Raw genomic sequence first — 15,801 nt, 5'->3', positions numbered from 1 at the left:
AGAATGATGCTATCGCTGCTTGGTAATACATCAGGAGATATAAAACACATAACAACTAGGAGTAACAGAATGATGCTATCGCTGCTTGGTAATACATCAGGAGATATAACACACATAACAACTAGGAGAAACAGAATGATGCTATCGCTGCTTAGTAATACATCAGGAGATATAAAACATAACAACTAGGAGTAACAGAATGATGCTATCGCTGCTTGGTAATACATCAGGAGATATAAAACATAACAACTAGGAGTAACAGAAAGGAAAAGACTCTTAAACTATTAGTTCACGGGGATCACCTAACACATTTAGACATTTAGAATGTACTTGATTATCTGAATAATGTATCGCTTTGCTGTGATCATCGTAATCATTGTCAATATAAACAATTCCAAAGAAGTGTAGGATTCAAGAATTTAGTCATCAAAATGCATATAAAATTATTGGTCCAGGATTGCTTTATTAGTGTAGGTACCTAATTATGTCGTCCAAGGAGTGGAAGTGTCATTTTTAATATAAGATCGGGATGATATTAATATAATATCTAACGAATAACTATGGCAATGGTGAAGATCATATCATGAACAAATTAAAACTCACAGCTCTGATAATTTTAAGATCAAGTCATGAAAAGAATAACACTCACAGCTCTGACAATGGTAAAAAGATCAAGTCATGAAATGATTAAAACACACACAGCTCTGACAATGGTTAAAGATCACGTCATGGAATGATTAAAACACACAGCTCTGATAATGGTCAAGGTCAAGCCATGAAATGATTAAAACACACACAGCTCTGACAATGGTCAAGATCAAGTCATGGAATGATTAAAACACACAGTTATGATAATGGTCAAGGTCAAGCCATGAAATGATTAAAACACACAGCTCTGACAATGGTCAAGATCACGTCATGGAATGATTAAAACACACAGCTATGATAATGGTCAAAGGTCAAGCCATGAAATGATTAAAACACACAGCTCTGATAATGGTCACGGTCAAGCCATGAAATGATTAAAACACACAGCTCTGACAATGGTCAAGATCAAGTCATGGAATGATTAAAACACACAGCTATGATAATGGTCAAAGGTCAAAGCCATGAAATGATTAAAACTCAAAGCTCTGAATAACTTACTGATACAGAGTCAGGAAACCTAGCTTCAATGGCTGCAGTAAACACTCATTTCAGGGAGTAATTGGACAAGTTATACCGTTTGGACTTAATTTGTTTTGGAAGATTAGTTCATGGAGTGCACGACGTAGTGAGTTCGTTCAGGTACTCAGTAAATGGTATTTCACTATCAAGTACCTTTGGTTGATATTCCACAAACATTGAAAAGAATCAGCTTTGTTCCAATATAAGATGTGCATGCAACGGAGGGTAAACAACGAAGCATTTTCTGTTATGCGTGAAGGGTAATAGAAGAAAGACGATGAGTGATAGTATTCAAATACATCACGTTAACACATCAACTTCCCTCAGGAGTGCAATCAGTACAAGCTACAGTTCAGTTCGGTGCAAACTGCCTCTAAGCAAGCCCTACATTACAAAGATTATCTCATAAATATTCATATATATGCAAATTGTGAAATTGAGCACGTGTTCACATTTTCCCGCCTTGCGTTATGCTGACATGCGCAGTGGGAACTTCGTTTAGAAAGACGTGTATATATGTTGCGGCAGTCAACCCACAAACACCAGTCAACAGCCATCGTTCAACATCACCACTGTTGAAAGGTAAAAATTCAAATATTTCATAGATATATTTTTTTTATGTAAAATTGAATATGCCCCTTGATGTAATTAATGGGATATAACTTTACTTAACATATGGGGGCATTGTCGTTACAAACTAGATAAAGAACAGTTACTTTGGTCCTGGGAACTCTGTCACCTTCCGTTTCCAGAGAATGTAATATTGTTTTATTATACCTGTAAATAGTTCTTTGACGACAATGTTCGACCAAAGATTAACGTGCAGTTTTGTTTCCCTGACTACTGGAAGTCAAATCTCGCAATATTTCAAAGTAAAAGTCCAGTAGTCCTCAACATTTGAAAATCTGCTATATTCTGCTACCTATATTTTTAAGCAGCGAAAACCTGAGCGCGAAGCCTGGTCTTTTTGTCTTTATAGTAATATTTCGGTCGGCAGCGTTGATACGCGCCATTTTCTCATCCCATACAAAGATCTTGGATGAATTTTGCGATATCGCTTGGGTCTTTTAAAAATCATAGGGTTTACTAGGTTTTGCACGTGAAAACAATAATTGCGGGTTTTGGTTGTGTTCCATGACAGTCGTTTATATTTGCTTTCGCTCACGCATGTTCTTTTAAACCATACCAACAACAATATTCCACCCTCAAAACATGTCTAATTTGACATATATGCGTACAAACTTTCAAATTTCATTTTGCGTTTCTCTTTTTTTGTTGTGAAGAGTGTATATTCTTTCTGCAGCCAAGATAGCAAAGCCTAGTCTTTCTGTCTGTGTGGAAACATTACGATTTCACAACAATGTTCACGGTCCTCTTTGGTCTCCTCGCCCTGTCGTGTCTCCCCCTGTCGGTGCTCGGTGCCCCTGAAGATGCTGACGCCCGTATGTACAGAGTGGACATCACCCTTCCACCGAAGGAAGGGAGGGACGAGAAGGCCGACATACTGGAGATAAAAACAACACTGGCGGGGCTTACTGACATCAAGGTTCTGTTTTCATTTAAGGTAAGTGAAGTCATTGTGTTATTGAACAGATACTGCCTAGCCTTAATGTGGATCTGGAGCCTATACTGAAAGAGATTTTGTATTGTTTGTTTAACAGTCAGCAATATGCGAGCTGTATGGCGGCGGCCTGTAAATAAACGAGTCTTGACCAGCCAATCCAGTGATTAACAAAGTGTGCGTCGATGTACGCAATTGACATACAACCATGTGTCAGCCAAGTCAGCGAGGCTGAAAAGCCGATTCCGCTAGTCGCCTCTTATGACAAGCATGGGTTCCTAAAGACCAATTCTAACCCGGATCTTCAAAGGAAATCTGAAAGAGATCATTGTAACGGCCAAAATCACATTACTTTTACATTAACAGCTGTGTTAGTGCTTTTTTCTTTAGCGGTATGCATTTTAACCTTTGAGTTTGGAGTAACCTGCCTTGAGCACGGACTTTTCAAATCTGGCAGCGCACATGGTCATTAGCACGACAAGTTTCGATGAGACAAGTTGAAAATGCCACCGCAAACAAACGGTAACTATTTTATCACCAATGTTTTCTTTGTTAATCTTTCATAAAAGTAGGGAAAGTTAGAAGTAAACTTCATTCATTTTAGCTTTCATTTTGTATTTGAACTGGACATGTGTTAGCATTGTTTTATGCTATTTTTCATAACAATTTATAGGCAATTACCGCAAACTTACAAATTATGTTTGTGTAATTTCAACTGTAATGTAGTGGTAGTGCTAGTTATATTTGGTGTGAATATTTTCAGTGAAGGAAACTTTGTTTTGCCTTTTTGTAAGAACTACCGTAAATGCCCTAAATATTTGCATCAATTTATTTTCTAAGAAATACATTTTATTTTGGGCTTTTCTTTGTTTATAAGTTGAAGACATTTTCCAAATAGCTTTGGCATAAGGCCATTGATATTTTATTTACAATATCTCATTGCATAAGGCAATTATGTTCTTTTCCTAATTGCATAAGGCAGTTGTAGGAATTATCATTCATTATTGTCTAAGGCTGTTTCAGGCTATGTTCTCATGTGACTGGATATAAACGCTTTTGTTTTATGACATACTATAAGTTACTATTATTGCTCATGTTAGTAATTAAGAATTTTGTTATGCTTTTCAGTCAATCTGAATCTGTAACAGTGAAACTGAACTGTAAGGATGCAAGGTTAAGAATGAAGAAGGAATGCAATAATAAAGAAAGAAAATCCACAAGAATAAAGAAATTATAACAAGAAACTGAGTTTGTGCACTCTAGAACATACAGCATTGACGTTTGAGGATGGCATCTGAGGATCATAAGGATCAGGGTGCGCAGGCTGTGGCCATGGACACAGAAATGGTAGATGATGTCATAAGTACAGGGACTAGTAAAAGTAGAAACCCACAAGTAAAGGACTTGCATATCAATTAGAAATCAAAGAAAAGAATGTACGCAAGATATGTCAAAGACTGTCAAGCCTACAAGCAGACATTATGTTTAATATCAAAGAAGAGAAAGAATATGAATGCGCGTCAGGCATGGTTATAAGGACTGGCTCATAGTATATGAAGAAGAATTTCTTGACTGTCAAGATCAGTATATCAAACTAGCCATACAAGGTGAAGCCACACAATTCATGATCACTTTAGATGCTTTGTCTGATACATTTCTCCAGTTCAAAATAGAAACCCAAGAATGGATCAGTAGTCAAGAAGATACAAGAAAGAAACTGAATAACTCACCTGAAAGAAACTCACGCTTTGCAGACAACGCCTCAAGATCAAGTCAGCGTGGTTCTACTTTAAGTCATTCGTCTGCGAGAATGGAGGAAGAACAGAGGAAAGCAGAAATCATGGCAAGGGCGGCTGCATTGGAGAGAAAAACAGGAACTAGATATGAAGAGACTGAAACTAAAGATGGAAGAAGAAAGACTAGAGCTAGACACGGAACTTGCTATCGCTGCTGCTAAAGTGAAGATTTTGGATGAATTTGAAGAGAAGAAACATTTTCCAAGTGTGAGAGGTGAGCGTTCTGTGCAACATGAAGCCGACCTTACGAAGCCAATGAAAGTGGACTCTAGTAAACGTGACGAAGTCTTACGTCAAGCAAGTAAAGATGTAAATCATGCAAATACAGTTGATGACCTCATTCTTACAGTAGTTAAGCAGATGAGAAAACCTCTTCCCCAAATCAAGTATTTTGGAGGTGACCCTTTGGAATTCGAAAGTTCATCCGTCAGTTCAGATCCAAGATTCTGGCAAACTCTGACAGCGCTGATGAAAACATGAATTATTTGGAACAATTTACTTGGGGTGAGGCAAATAAAATCGCTGAAGGGGTTTGGTTATCTAGATGCAGAAGTGGGCTATGTTGCAGCTATGAAGGAGTTAGAAGAGCGCTATGGTAATGAGCACACTGTAGTTAATGCCTTTGTACAGCGTGCGCTCGACTGGCCAATGATCAAGGCGGACAACCCAAAAGGACTTGACGACTTCTCCATATTCCTAAGTGAATGTCACAATGCAGTCCAGTGTGTGCCTGCTGTTAGTGTTCTCGATTACACAGAAAATATCAAGCGTCTTCTAGGAAAACTGCCATACCAATACCAAGAGAGATTTAGAAGTGTTGCACAGGCAGTGAAAGAAACAGGTCAAGAGGTCAGGTTCCGGCATCTGGTAGACTTTGTAAAGAAAGAGTCCAAGAAGGCCAATGACCCAATCTTTGGAAAAGAAGCACTAAGAAAAGACGTCAGAGATGATAGGTACAGGAAACGGCCACAACCAACCAAATCAAAGTATGCATTTGCAACTGAGGCTGATAAGGTGGACCATAGAAGGATGGTAAAGAGAACTAGTAACATGGACAAAAGTTACACGTCTTCCAAAACTCAAGAAAGAAGAAATGAAACTAAGCACAAGACATGTCTGTTCTGTAATTCATACAATCATACCATAGAGTGTTGTGAAAGAGATAGCGGCTACTCCCTACGCTGACAGATTGCAATTCTTAAAGGTAAATGGACTCTGCATCAAATGTTTGACAAGGGGACATATGAGTAGAGAGTGCAGCGCTAATGTTGTGTGTGGACATTGCAAGAATAGGCATCAAACATTTCTCCATATGAACCGCTCTGAATACGAAGACTGGAAACAGACAAAACCACATGTAAAGGTTTCAAGTGAAGACAAGAACATTGCCAGTGCATGTTCAGATTGCAGTCATGAGCTTGAGTGTGATAGTGAGATGGGAGCCAGGGAGATAGACTGTGCTATGGCAATTATTCCTATCATTGTAAGAAATAAGAACAGAGCTCAAGCCGTACAAACTTATGCATTTCTTGACCCGGGAAGCAGCGTTTCCTTTTGCACAGACAAGGTGATGCGTCAGATTGGTGCCTCGGGTAGAAGAATGAAGATAACCCTGGAAACTATGGGCACTAAACATTCCATGAAGACCTGTGCTATTGATGGTTTGGAAATTAGTGACCTTGATCAACAAAATGTTATTCCCATGCCAAGAGTATACACCAAAGACAAGATGCCAGTGACTAAAGATCATATCCCAAATGAGATGGACTTGTCTCGTTGGCCCGACCTGAACAGTATTACATTACAGCATTTGGAATCTGACATTGGTGTATTGATAGGAAACAATGTGCCAGACGCGTACACTCCTTTGGATATCAAGACAGGACCAAGTGGCAGTCCACATGCAGTGAAAACTAGACTAGGCTGGGTAATGTGGAATGTCATCAGACCTACTGATGGAAATCTCTACCAAGGAAATAGAACATGTTATGTCAACAGAGCTGAGGTGACTGCATTTCAAGAATTAGAGGACTCACAGAGCCTAGAGAAGATTGTAAGACAATCAATAGATTTTGATTTTCCTGAGTCATTGTCTGATGACAAGAAGCAGCCGTCAGTGGAAGACAAGAAATTCACAGAAAAGGTTGAAAAGTCAATTCGGCTACTTGATGGACATTATTACATAAATTTGCCATTCCGGAAGGATGCTATTTACTTCCCTGACAACAGCAGGATGGCGTTACAGCGTCTTGCAAGTCTTAAAAGAAAACTAGCTAAGAATGAGAAGTTTTATGAGGACTACAAAGTTTTCATGCAGAATCTCCTGGACAAGAACTATGCTGAAAAGATCCCAGACAATGAACTTGAATGTGAAGATGGAAAAGAGTGGTATATCCCCCACCATGCGGTCTACCACCCACACAAACAAGACAAGATACGAGTCGTCTTTGACTGTTCTGCAATCTGTAATGGAGTTTCACTCAACACTGAACTTCTGTCTGGACCGAATCTACTAAACGGTTTACTTGGAATATTGTTAAAGGTTCAGACAAGAAGAAGTAGCTGTTATGGCTGACATTGAAACAATGTACTACCAGGTTCGAGTACCACCAGAAGATTGTAACTTCATGCGGTTCTACTGGTGGCCAGATGGTGACATAACTAAGGACCCAGAAGCCTATCGAATGCTAGTTCACATGTTCGGCGCAATTTCCTCTCCAACATGCTCAAACATTGCTCTGCGACAAAGTGCCATAGACAATAAAGATGCGTACAATCCCAGTGTAACCAAGACAGTGATGAACGACTTCTATGTGGACGACTGTTTATCATCAGTACCAACAGTAAAGGAAGCAGTGTCTTTGATTGATGGAATCAGCGAGATGTGTGGTAGAGGTGGGTTTCACGTCACGAAGTGGACGAGCAATAGTCACGAAGTTCTGAGTCACATCCCACAAGATGAAAGAGCTAAAGGGATAAAAGAATTAGATCTGACAAGTGACCTACTTCCCTCCGAGAGAGCATTAGGGATCTACTGGTCGGTAGAAAATGACAAAATTGGATTCAAGATACAAGCAGGAGACAAATCCAATTACAAGAAGAGGATTGTTGTCTGTAACCAGTTCAGTGTACGACCCTCTCGGGTTAGCATCCCCTTTCATTCTGAAAGCCAAGATTCTTCAACAGGAGCTTTGTCAGCTAAAGTTAGGTTTGGGATGATCCTCTGCCAGAAAAGCACCAACTAGCTTGGGAAAAGTGGCTGCATGATTTACCATATCTTGAAAACATAAGCATTCCTCGATGCTACAAGCCTTCGAACTTTGGTAAAGTTATCCACTGTCAACTTCATATGTTTTCTGATGCCTCAGATGTTGGATATGGAATTGCAGCATATGTGCGTGTTACGAACTCTTTAAACCAAGTTTATTGCTGTTTGGTGATGTCAAAATCACGCGTCGCCCCATTGAAGAAAATTACAATTCCAAGAATGGAATTAACAGCAGCGTCGATCTCTGTCAAGTTGTACAAGTTCATAACAGCTGAACTGGAATATGAGGTGACTGATGTAATATTTTGGACTGACAGCATGGCAGTGTTGAAATATATAAAAATGAGAAATCAAGGTTTCAGACATTCGTCGCAAAACCGTGTTGCTGTGATACGAGATGGATCCAAAGCAAGCCAATGGAGATATGTTGAATCAAAGCTGAATCCAGCGGATGCAGCGTCTAGAGGTATGAACATTGATCAATTTCTATCTGCTGATTGCTGGTTTTATGGGCCAATGTTCTTGTACAAACCTCAACAGGAATGGCATCAAGTTGATGAGAATCTGCTACGTCTTGATGATGCCGACATCGAAGTAAAAGGGTTGTGAATGTGTCTCTCATGAGTGAGACAGATATCATGTCAAGACTCCTGAATTACTTTTCAAGCTGGACCAAGCTCAAGAGAATAGTAGCATGGATTGTCTTAGCTAAAGAAAATCTCAAACAAAAATCAAACGGACAATCAAGTCAGAAATACGTCCAGACAAGAAAAACTGAAGTAAAACAACTTCCTAATCTGTCTGTTGAAATGTTGGAAGATGCTGAAAATGCCTTGATCAGCTATGTTCAAAGAAAGCATTACAGTACAGAGCTTGAAACACTTCATTCTAAGAACCCAAAGATCAAGAAATCGAAGCACAGTGTATCGACTTGACCCTATTCTGGTACAAGGAGTGATCAGAGTTGGTGGTCGTCTACAAAGAGCAGACATTTCATTTGACTCCAAACACCCAGTGCTTATACCCAAAGACAACCTAATCTCAAAGCTGATTCTCATGGACATTCACAAGTTGGTAGGCCATCTCGGTAAGAACTCTATGCTGTGTGTCTTGCGACAAAAGTACTGGATTCCTGGAGCTGGAACGCTTATCAAGCAGATGGTGTCCAGATGTGTGGTGTGCCGCAAGTACAAGGCTAGCCAAATGAGTCAAAAGATGGCTGATCTACCAAGTGATCGACTGGTTCCAAACGAGCCCCCATTTTCTCGTACAGGTATGGACTATTTTGGACCTTTTTTCGTGAAGCGCTTTAGGACTGAAGTTAAGCGCTATGGCGTAATTTTCACATGTATGGCATCACGTGCTGTCCATTTGGAAGTAGCAAGCTCTCTGACAACAGATTCTTGTATCAACTGTTTACGTCGATTCATCGCCAGGAGGGGCAACCCTAAAGTGATATGGTCAGATAACGGCACGAATCTGATCGGATGTGAGAAAGAGATGCGTCAAGAGATAGACAGGTGGAATCAAGCCCATATTCACAAAGAGCTGTCACAAAGAAATATCGTCTGGATGTTTAACCCACCTTATGGATCTCACCATGGTGGCATTTGGGAGCGTTTGATAAGGAGTGTAAGGAAAGTGTTGAATGGTTTACTTCATCAACAAATACACAATCTTGATGATGACAGTCTATTCACATTGTTTTGTGAAGTGGAAGCCATACTAAACTCAAGACCGATAACCAGCTATCCAAGCAACCCAAGTGACTTATCTCCCCTTACACCAAATCACCTACTCCATCTCCATGGATGTGACAACAGGGCACCTGGTCTTTTCTCGCCAGACGACAACTACACAAAGCGGCGATGGAGACATGTGCAGTATCTTGCCGATGTATTTTGGCACAGGTGGATCAGAGAGTACTTACCCATGCTGCAGTTGCGACAAAAATGGACTCAGAAGAAAAGACATGTCGCTGTTGGCGATATAGTGCTGTTGATCGACAGCGCCCCTCGGAGCTCATGGAAAATGGGCAAAATCATTGAGGTTTTTCCAGATAAGAAGGGACTCATTCGGAGTGTAAAAGTCAGGACTTGCCTGTCTGAGCTTGTTAGACCTCTAGACAAACTCTGCATGCTGTTGGAGGCAGACACATAAGCAGAGACTATAAATGTTGAACGCTCTGCTTCGAACTGAACTATTGACAATATTGCTGACATTAGTGCATAATGTTTTATTGGTGTTTGAGAGCTAAGGTTTTCCATGGAACTTTTGTTTAAATTTTTGACATAATGTAATCTCAAATAAGATTGTATTTCATTGTTTCGTTTTGGTTTATTTGGCCATTAGAATTTTATAAGGATAGTTATCGTAAAATAAGTATTTTACAATTAGGGAGCCAGTATGTAACGGCCAAAATCACATTACTTTTACATTAACAGCTGTGTTAGTGCTTTTTTCTTTAGCGGTATGCATTTTAACCTTTGAGTTTGGAGTAACCTGCCTTGAGCACGGACTTTTCAAATCTGGCAGCGCACATGGTCATTAGCACGACAAGTTTCGATGAGACAAGTTGAAAATGCCACCGCAAACAAACGGTAACTATTTTATCACCAATGTTTTCTTTGTTAATCTTTCATAAAAGTAGGGAAAGTTAGAAGTAAACTTCATTCATTTTAGCTTTCATTTTGTATTTGAACTGGACATGTGTTAGCATTGTTTTATGCTATTTTTCATAACAATTTATAGGCAATTACCGCAAACTTACAAATTATGTTTGTGTAATTTCAACTGTAATGTAGTGGTAGTGCTAGTTATATTTGGTGTGAATATTTTCAGTGAAGGAAACTTTGTTTTGCCTTTTTTGTAAGAACTACCGTAAATGCCCTAAATATTTGCATCAATTTATTTTCTAAGAAATACATTTTATTTTGGGCTTTTCTTTGTTTATAAGTTGAAGACATTTTTCCAAATAGCTTTGGCATAAGGCCATTGATATTTTATTTACAATATCTCATTGCATAAGGCAATTATGTTCTTTTTCCTAATTGCATAAGGCAGTTGTAGGAATTATCATTCATTATTGTCTAAGGCTGTTTCAGGCTATGTTCTCATGTGACTGGATATAAACGCTTTTGTTTTTATGACATACTATAAGTTACTATTATTGCTCATGTTAGTAATTAAGAATTTTGTTATGCTTTTTCAGTCAATCTGAATCTGTAACAGTGAAACTGAACTGTAAGGATGCAAGGTTAAGAATGAAGAAGGAATGCAATAATAAAGAAAGAAAATCACAAGAATAAAGAAATTATAACAAGAAACTGAGTTTGTGCACTCTAGAACATACAATCATGTTCCTTTTTATCCTTTGTCCACACTTAGGCACCCGCAATATTGGCGATAATTCTGAGGAGGGTGATGCATTTTAGTTGCTTGTGCCATGCATACACCAGTGACAAGAAGCTGTGCACATGGTTTGAGCCTCCGACGTGAAAAAATTGGTAATAAGCGTGAAACGTGCATTGGAATACATGCACACATGCACACAACACACACACACACACACACACACACACACAGAGTGAGTGAAGCCCATTTCTTATGTCCCTCGCCGTGATATTGCTGGAGTTTTGCTAAAAGTGGCGTGAAACCAAACTCAGTCAGTCAGACACACACAGTGTGCAGACACTGACTCTGCCCCTCTTCTCGCTCTGTCTCTCACACTAACAAATTGATGTTTCTTTAACAGGAACTCGGGAACTCTGTGGTAATTCTTGGTAAGTTCAATTATGAACCTGTTTCTGTTTGATTCCTTCAGACACATGTGGTTTTAAAGGGGAAGTGTAACAGAATATAACTCCTGAAATGTTATGCCATTATGAGACCTTTATTTGGCAAACTAAAAGGCCAAAGTTACAAACCTTTGATTATAAAGGTGCCAATTCATTTAGTCTGGTCTTGTATTTAGTCCCAAAGCAAAAGACATTCAGAATGAAATTAATCTGATGAAAAAGTATGGACAAATACGAAAGAAGCATTCTAAGTGAAAATTCAAGCAGCAGTATAGATTGATCATGTGTATTTTATCTGACTATTTGTAATTATATTTTTAACTGTATCAGGGATTGACAACAGCAGCAACAACAACAAAAAATACCGTTGATTGCAATGATACGTTATATTTCTAAATTTGATATTTAAATTAAGACATACACTAAACTACACAAAACGCCGTGAATGGTGATTTAGTACTTTTTCAAACTGACGAAATGTACGATGTATGTAATTTTCAATAAATTTGTCCTCCCCTGCAATGAGGATATTTTAGAAGAGCGAATTTCAAGCAGAATTCAAAACTGTGCATTTATCGTCGTGATGTATTTGGATATGGTTTCGACATGAAAGTGATGACTGATCCAAGAGGAGGGTCACATATTGTACGTATAATGGAGCAACTAGCAAACCCAGAATCCCGGCACATTCACCGATAGCTAGCTAGATGAGGTGCACATACGTTTAATTTCGCTGTACGAAGATGCTGTAGGAAAGACGACCGACTCAGTTGAATGTTATACAATTTGTCAAACCGCAACATCATCAGAGTGTGGAAATGACAAGGCCAGCTGACAGCCGGGTAACACGAGGGTTAAACCACCACACACCTGTACCTACACCACGTGAAATTGGTCTAATAAGTTCTAATGACGTCATTGGTTTATCAGTATGGAACCATTGACGTCATATTGCAAGGGACGTAAGCCATGATGTGTTTATTGTGGGCATAGAACTCTCGGTAAATGTACGAAATAGAAATCAATATAATGCAAAAAATAAATTCATTACTTATGATGCCTGTACTGTTTTAGCTATGAAACTAATTAACAAACACATTTTATGCTGAAAAAGTGCAAGATAAAAAGGTTAATTTTCCTGTAAACTTGCCCTTTAACAGACAAATCTAATTGTTGCTCAACATATAATCGCCGAGTACTATATGTTACTGTATTACAAAACGAGGTAGCAATGCAAAATTAGCGCAGATTGTGTTATGTGTGTATGTTTTCTAGTTTACTATGTAATGAGAAAATACAGTATTTATCTTAAACAATGAAATTCAGTGTGATCTATTGCTTGAATTTCTGTCTGTTTAAATAAGACATTTTCAGAGCAGGAACCTGAAGGTCAGTAAGAAAGTACACGGTACTTTGACTTGAAACAACTACTACCTATTACTTGCAGTTCTACGTGTTGACAAAGCGTGCAGCTGGCCACAGTTGACGAGCTTTCTGGCACGCAGGGGCTATGAGGTCAAGGTGACCCCAGTGTATTACTGCAGTGACTTCGCCCAGGAACTTGGTCTGAACATGACCAGAGACTTTTATGATACGTCTCTGGAGGATGACGAGGACTTAATCATCGGCAAACAGATATTTCCTGTCAAGGGTAAGCCTGAAAGTTATACTCAGTTTATGTGTATGTAGTTATACGTCTATGGTTGGAGCTTCACTAAATGCACATGCAGCCTGATGTGATACCCCAACTGTTGAAATATCCCAAGATGCTGATATGGGATTTGGGTAAACACGGCAGTCATCCAAAGGAGTGTAGTATAAGTCCAAATTCACAAAAGAAGAACTGACATTCAGTTGCTTTGAAAATGATACATTAACACTACACCTGAAGGCACATCCTTTGAACGTGTTGTGAAATTAGCGTCTAAGACCTATTCCTGGAAACATGTCAAAACCTATTCCAGAAACATGTCAAACCTATTCCAGAAACATGTCAAACCTATTCAGAGGAACACGTACACACGGATTTTCTATACATTTGCAGTGCTATCCCAGAAACATGTTTTCGTTTAAATCATTCTTATATTCCAGATTTGACAACAACTCAGTATGATGATATGCTGAAAGAGATGTTTGAGAGAGAAATGAGCATCTTGAACGGAGGTCAACGGTCGGCATGTTTCAGAACTCTAGCAAGTCTTCCAGTTGAGGTAAAACCTTGCACGGTTCATTACTCCCATTCTTATGTTTCTAGGTTTGTGTTTGTGTTTCTGAATTCCCAATCGCCCTTCTCTTCCCTTCCACATCGAATACAGACACCGAACAAAGTAGAGTCAATACAAATGCCTGGCAAAGTGGAGTCAACGTTATGTTCATATTCATTGTCAAATCATGCATCCTTCTTCTTATTTAAATACTGAAGTCTATATGTCTTTAAAGCGTTGGTTCGTGCCTATAAAATAAGTCATATATTGTAATTTTGTAGCTTTTCGTATGTATGAGCAATGGAGGTTATTATTGACATCCATGTGATTTTATACCAGTTGATTGAATTGTTTTTCTAATGTGTCTAATGTGTTTAAATGGTTACATTGTGACCTTTTTAGAAACCAAAATCGAAGTTGTGTTTTGGCATTCAGTCTTATTTCGAAAGAGGATGTAGGGACCAATTGATTGAATTGTTTTGTCTAATGTGTCTAATGTGTTTAATGGCTACATCGTGACCTTTTAGAAACGAAAATCGAAGTTTTGTTTGTTTTTGAAGTTGTTTGTTTTGTTGTTGTTGGGTTGTTTTTTTTTTTGGTTTTGTTGTTTTGTTTTTTTTTTTTGGGGGCATTCAAGAAGATGTATGGACTAGTAGCCGTGGTATAAATGAAATGAAAGTGAAGTAAATTTCATCTCACTTACTCAGTTATTAACATGTCACATTCTATCCGTATGGCTAGAGACCTCTACACCTCTTTGAGTGGAAACATTGGTCATAATATAATACCAGTATGTGTCTCGTATGCTACAGCAAGCGAAGGTATTTTGTATATGATAAATACGCCAATATATTTTGATTATGTAATAGCACTGCTCGCAATTTATGAAACGAAAATTCCCTACTTTTGAACTGTTAGTCTACATCAGTTGACTAACGTTATTATAGCAGGTCTTCCATTTGAAGTAAACCTTGCACAGTTCATTACTCCCATTTTTGTGTTTCTAAGTTCTCCATCGCCACTGTCTACTCTTCCTCGGCCTCCCCTTTGACATTGCTATCGTTTAGAAACATTTGTTGAGGAGTTTTCGTATTAAGTATAATGTTGTAGCAAAATGCTTTGATAGAGTAATAGAATACCCAAAGGCCACGATCAAGTGAGGATAACACACGTTTGTTTCAGTCTGGAGGGTTAGTCTCATACAGTTTTGTTTTTCTTCAGTATCATTCCTATGCTCACGGGTTTGACCAAAGTCGTAATCATCAATTCAATCTGATCTACAATATTAAAGTATTGTCCAAAGGCAATCTCCCTTGCTATTGTTTGTTGAAGATACTGTGATGTTTATCGTTCCTGAGAACGTTTCATAACGACTTCATTCTCTGCCACCATTTCAGCTGATACACTTCGCTCCGGTTGGCCAAAAGAAAATGGAGGCTATAGCGGAAACTATGAATGCACCTGGTCACTTTGATCTTGAAATCCTTCGAATCCAGAAACTCGACCAGTACACTGGAGGTTGCGAGTAGAAAGATATAACTTCCGAATGCAGACATGTATGTTAAACTGAGAAAACAAAGATTAAATATAATAGTCATCCATCTGTTGTTCCACCATAAAAGCAGATGAATTAAAGGAATACACGTATGTCAAGTAAATAATATGTAGTCATCTTTCAGTGAATAAACTACAGCATTCCATGACTCCTCTTGTAAATCAATAAATGTAGTGTGACATTTGTGGTTACATTCTGTGACTGTGCACTGTATGCGAATAGCACATTTAATTGGAGAATGCTTTTACAAAGTTCCTGTTGAAAACCCCTTTTGTGTAAACAGGTAGAAGACATTCTCATATAACTCTGTAAGATCGAATTGAGAATACGAGATTGGCTGTCCAATAAGTCAGACTACTCTGTGTGACCAACTACAAGGATGGGATCTTCAGACGAACGCAGAGCTGGGGCTCCGTTCACGCAGAGCTGTTCACTACGTACTTGCCAACACAG

The 15,801-nt window shown here is 38.7% G+C and overlaps 1 protein-coding gene across 1 annotated transcript; it reads left to right on the top strand.

Moving 5' to 3' along the window:
* The first annotated feature begins 2,243 nt into the window (after nucleotides 1-2,243).
* LOC124268668 lies at nucleotides 2,244-15,467 on the top strand. The gene is made up of 5 exons (XM_046703641.1): nucleotides 2,244-2,731; nucleotides 11,547-11,574; nucleotides 13,037-13,240; nucleotides 13,681-13,799; nucleotides 15,191-15,467. The coding sequence occupies exons 1-5, from the start codon at nucleotides 2,528-2,530 to the stop codon at nucleotides 15,320-15,322; spliced, it is 687 nt and encodes a 228-aa protein (XP_046559597.1). The 5' UTR covers nucleotides 2,244-2,527; the 3' UTR covers nucleotides 15,323-15,467.
* Nucleotides 15,468-15,801: the final 334 nt, after the last annotated feature.

This window comes from Haliotis rubra, unplaced genomic scaffold (genome assembly GCF_003918875.1).
Source record: "Haliotis rubra isolate DU_JTF1 unplaced genomic scaffold, ASM391887v1 Scf1399, whole genome shotgun sequence".
NCBI classification, from domain to species: domain Eukaryota; kingdom Metazoa; phylum Mollusca; class Gastropoda; order Lepetellida; family Haliotidae; genus Haliotis; species Haliotis rubra.
Note: the sequence above shows the minus strand (reverse complement) of the source record. Positions and strands in the feature narration are given on the sequence as shown.

Bases quoted from the DNA above. Each gene is read 5' to 3' on its own strand.
- LOC124268668 (XM_046703641.1), top strand. From the start codon at position 2,528: ATGTTCACGGTCCTCTTTGGTCTCCTCGCCCTGTCGTGTCTCCCCCTG. The intron at 13,241-13,680 runs GTAAGCCTGAAA...CTTATATTCCAG, and splicing joins ACAGATATTTCCTGTCAAGG to ATTTGACAACAACTCAGTAT. The intron at 13,800-15,190 runs GTAAAACCTTGC...CCACCATTTCAG, and splicing joins TAGCAAGTCTTCCAGTTGAG to CTGATACACTTCGCTCCGGT.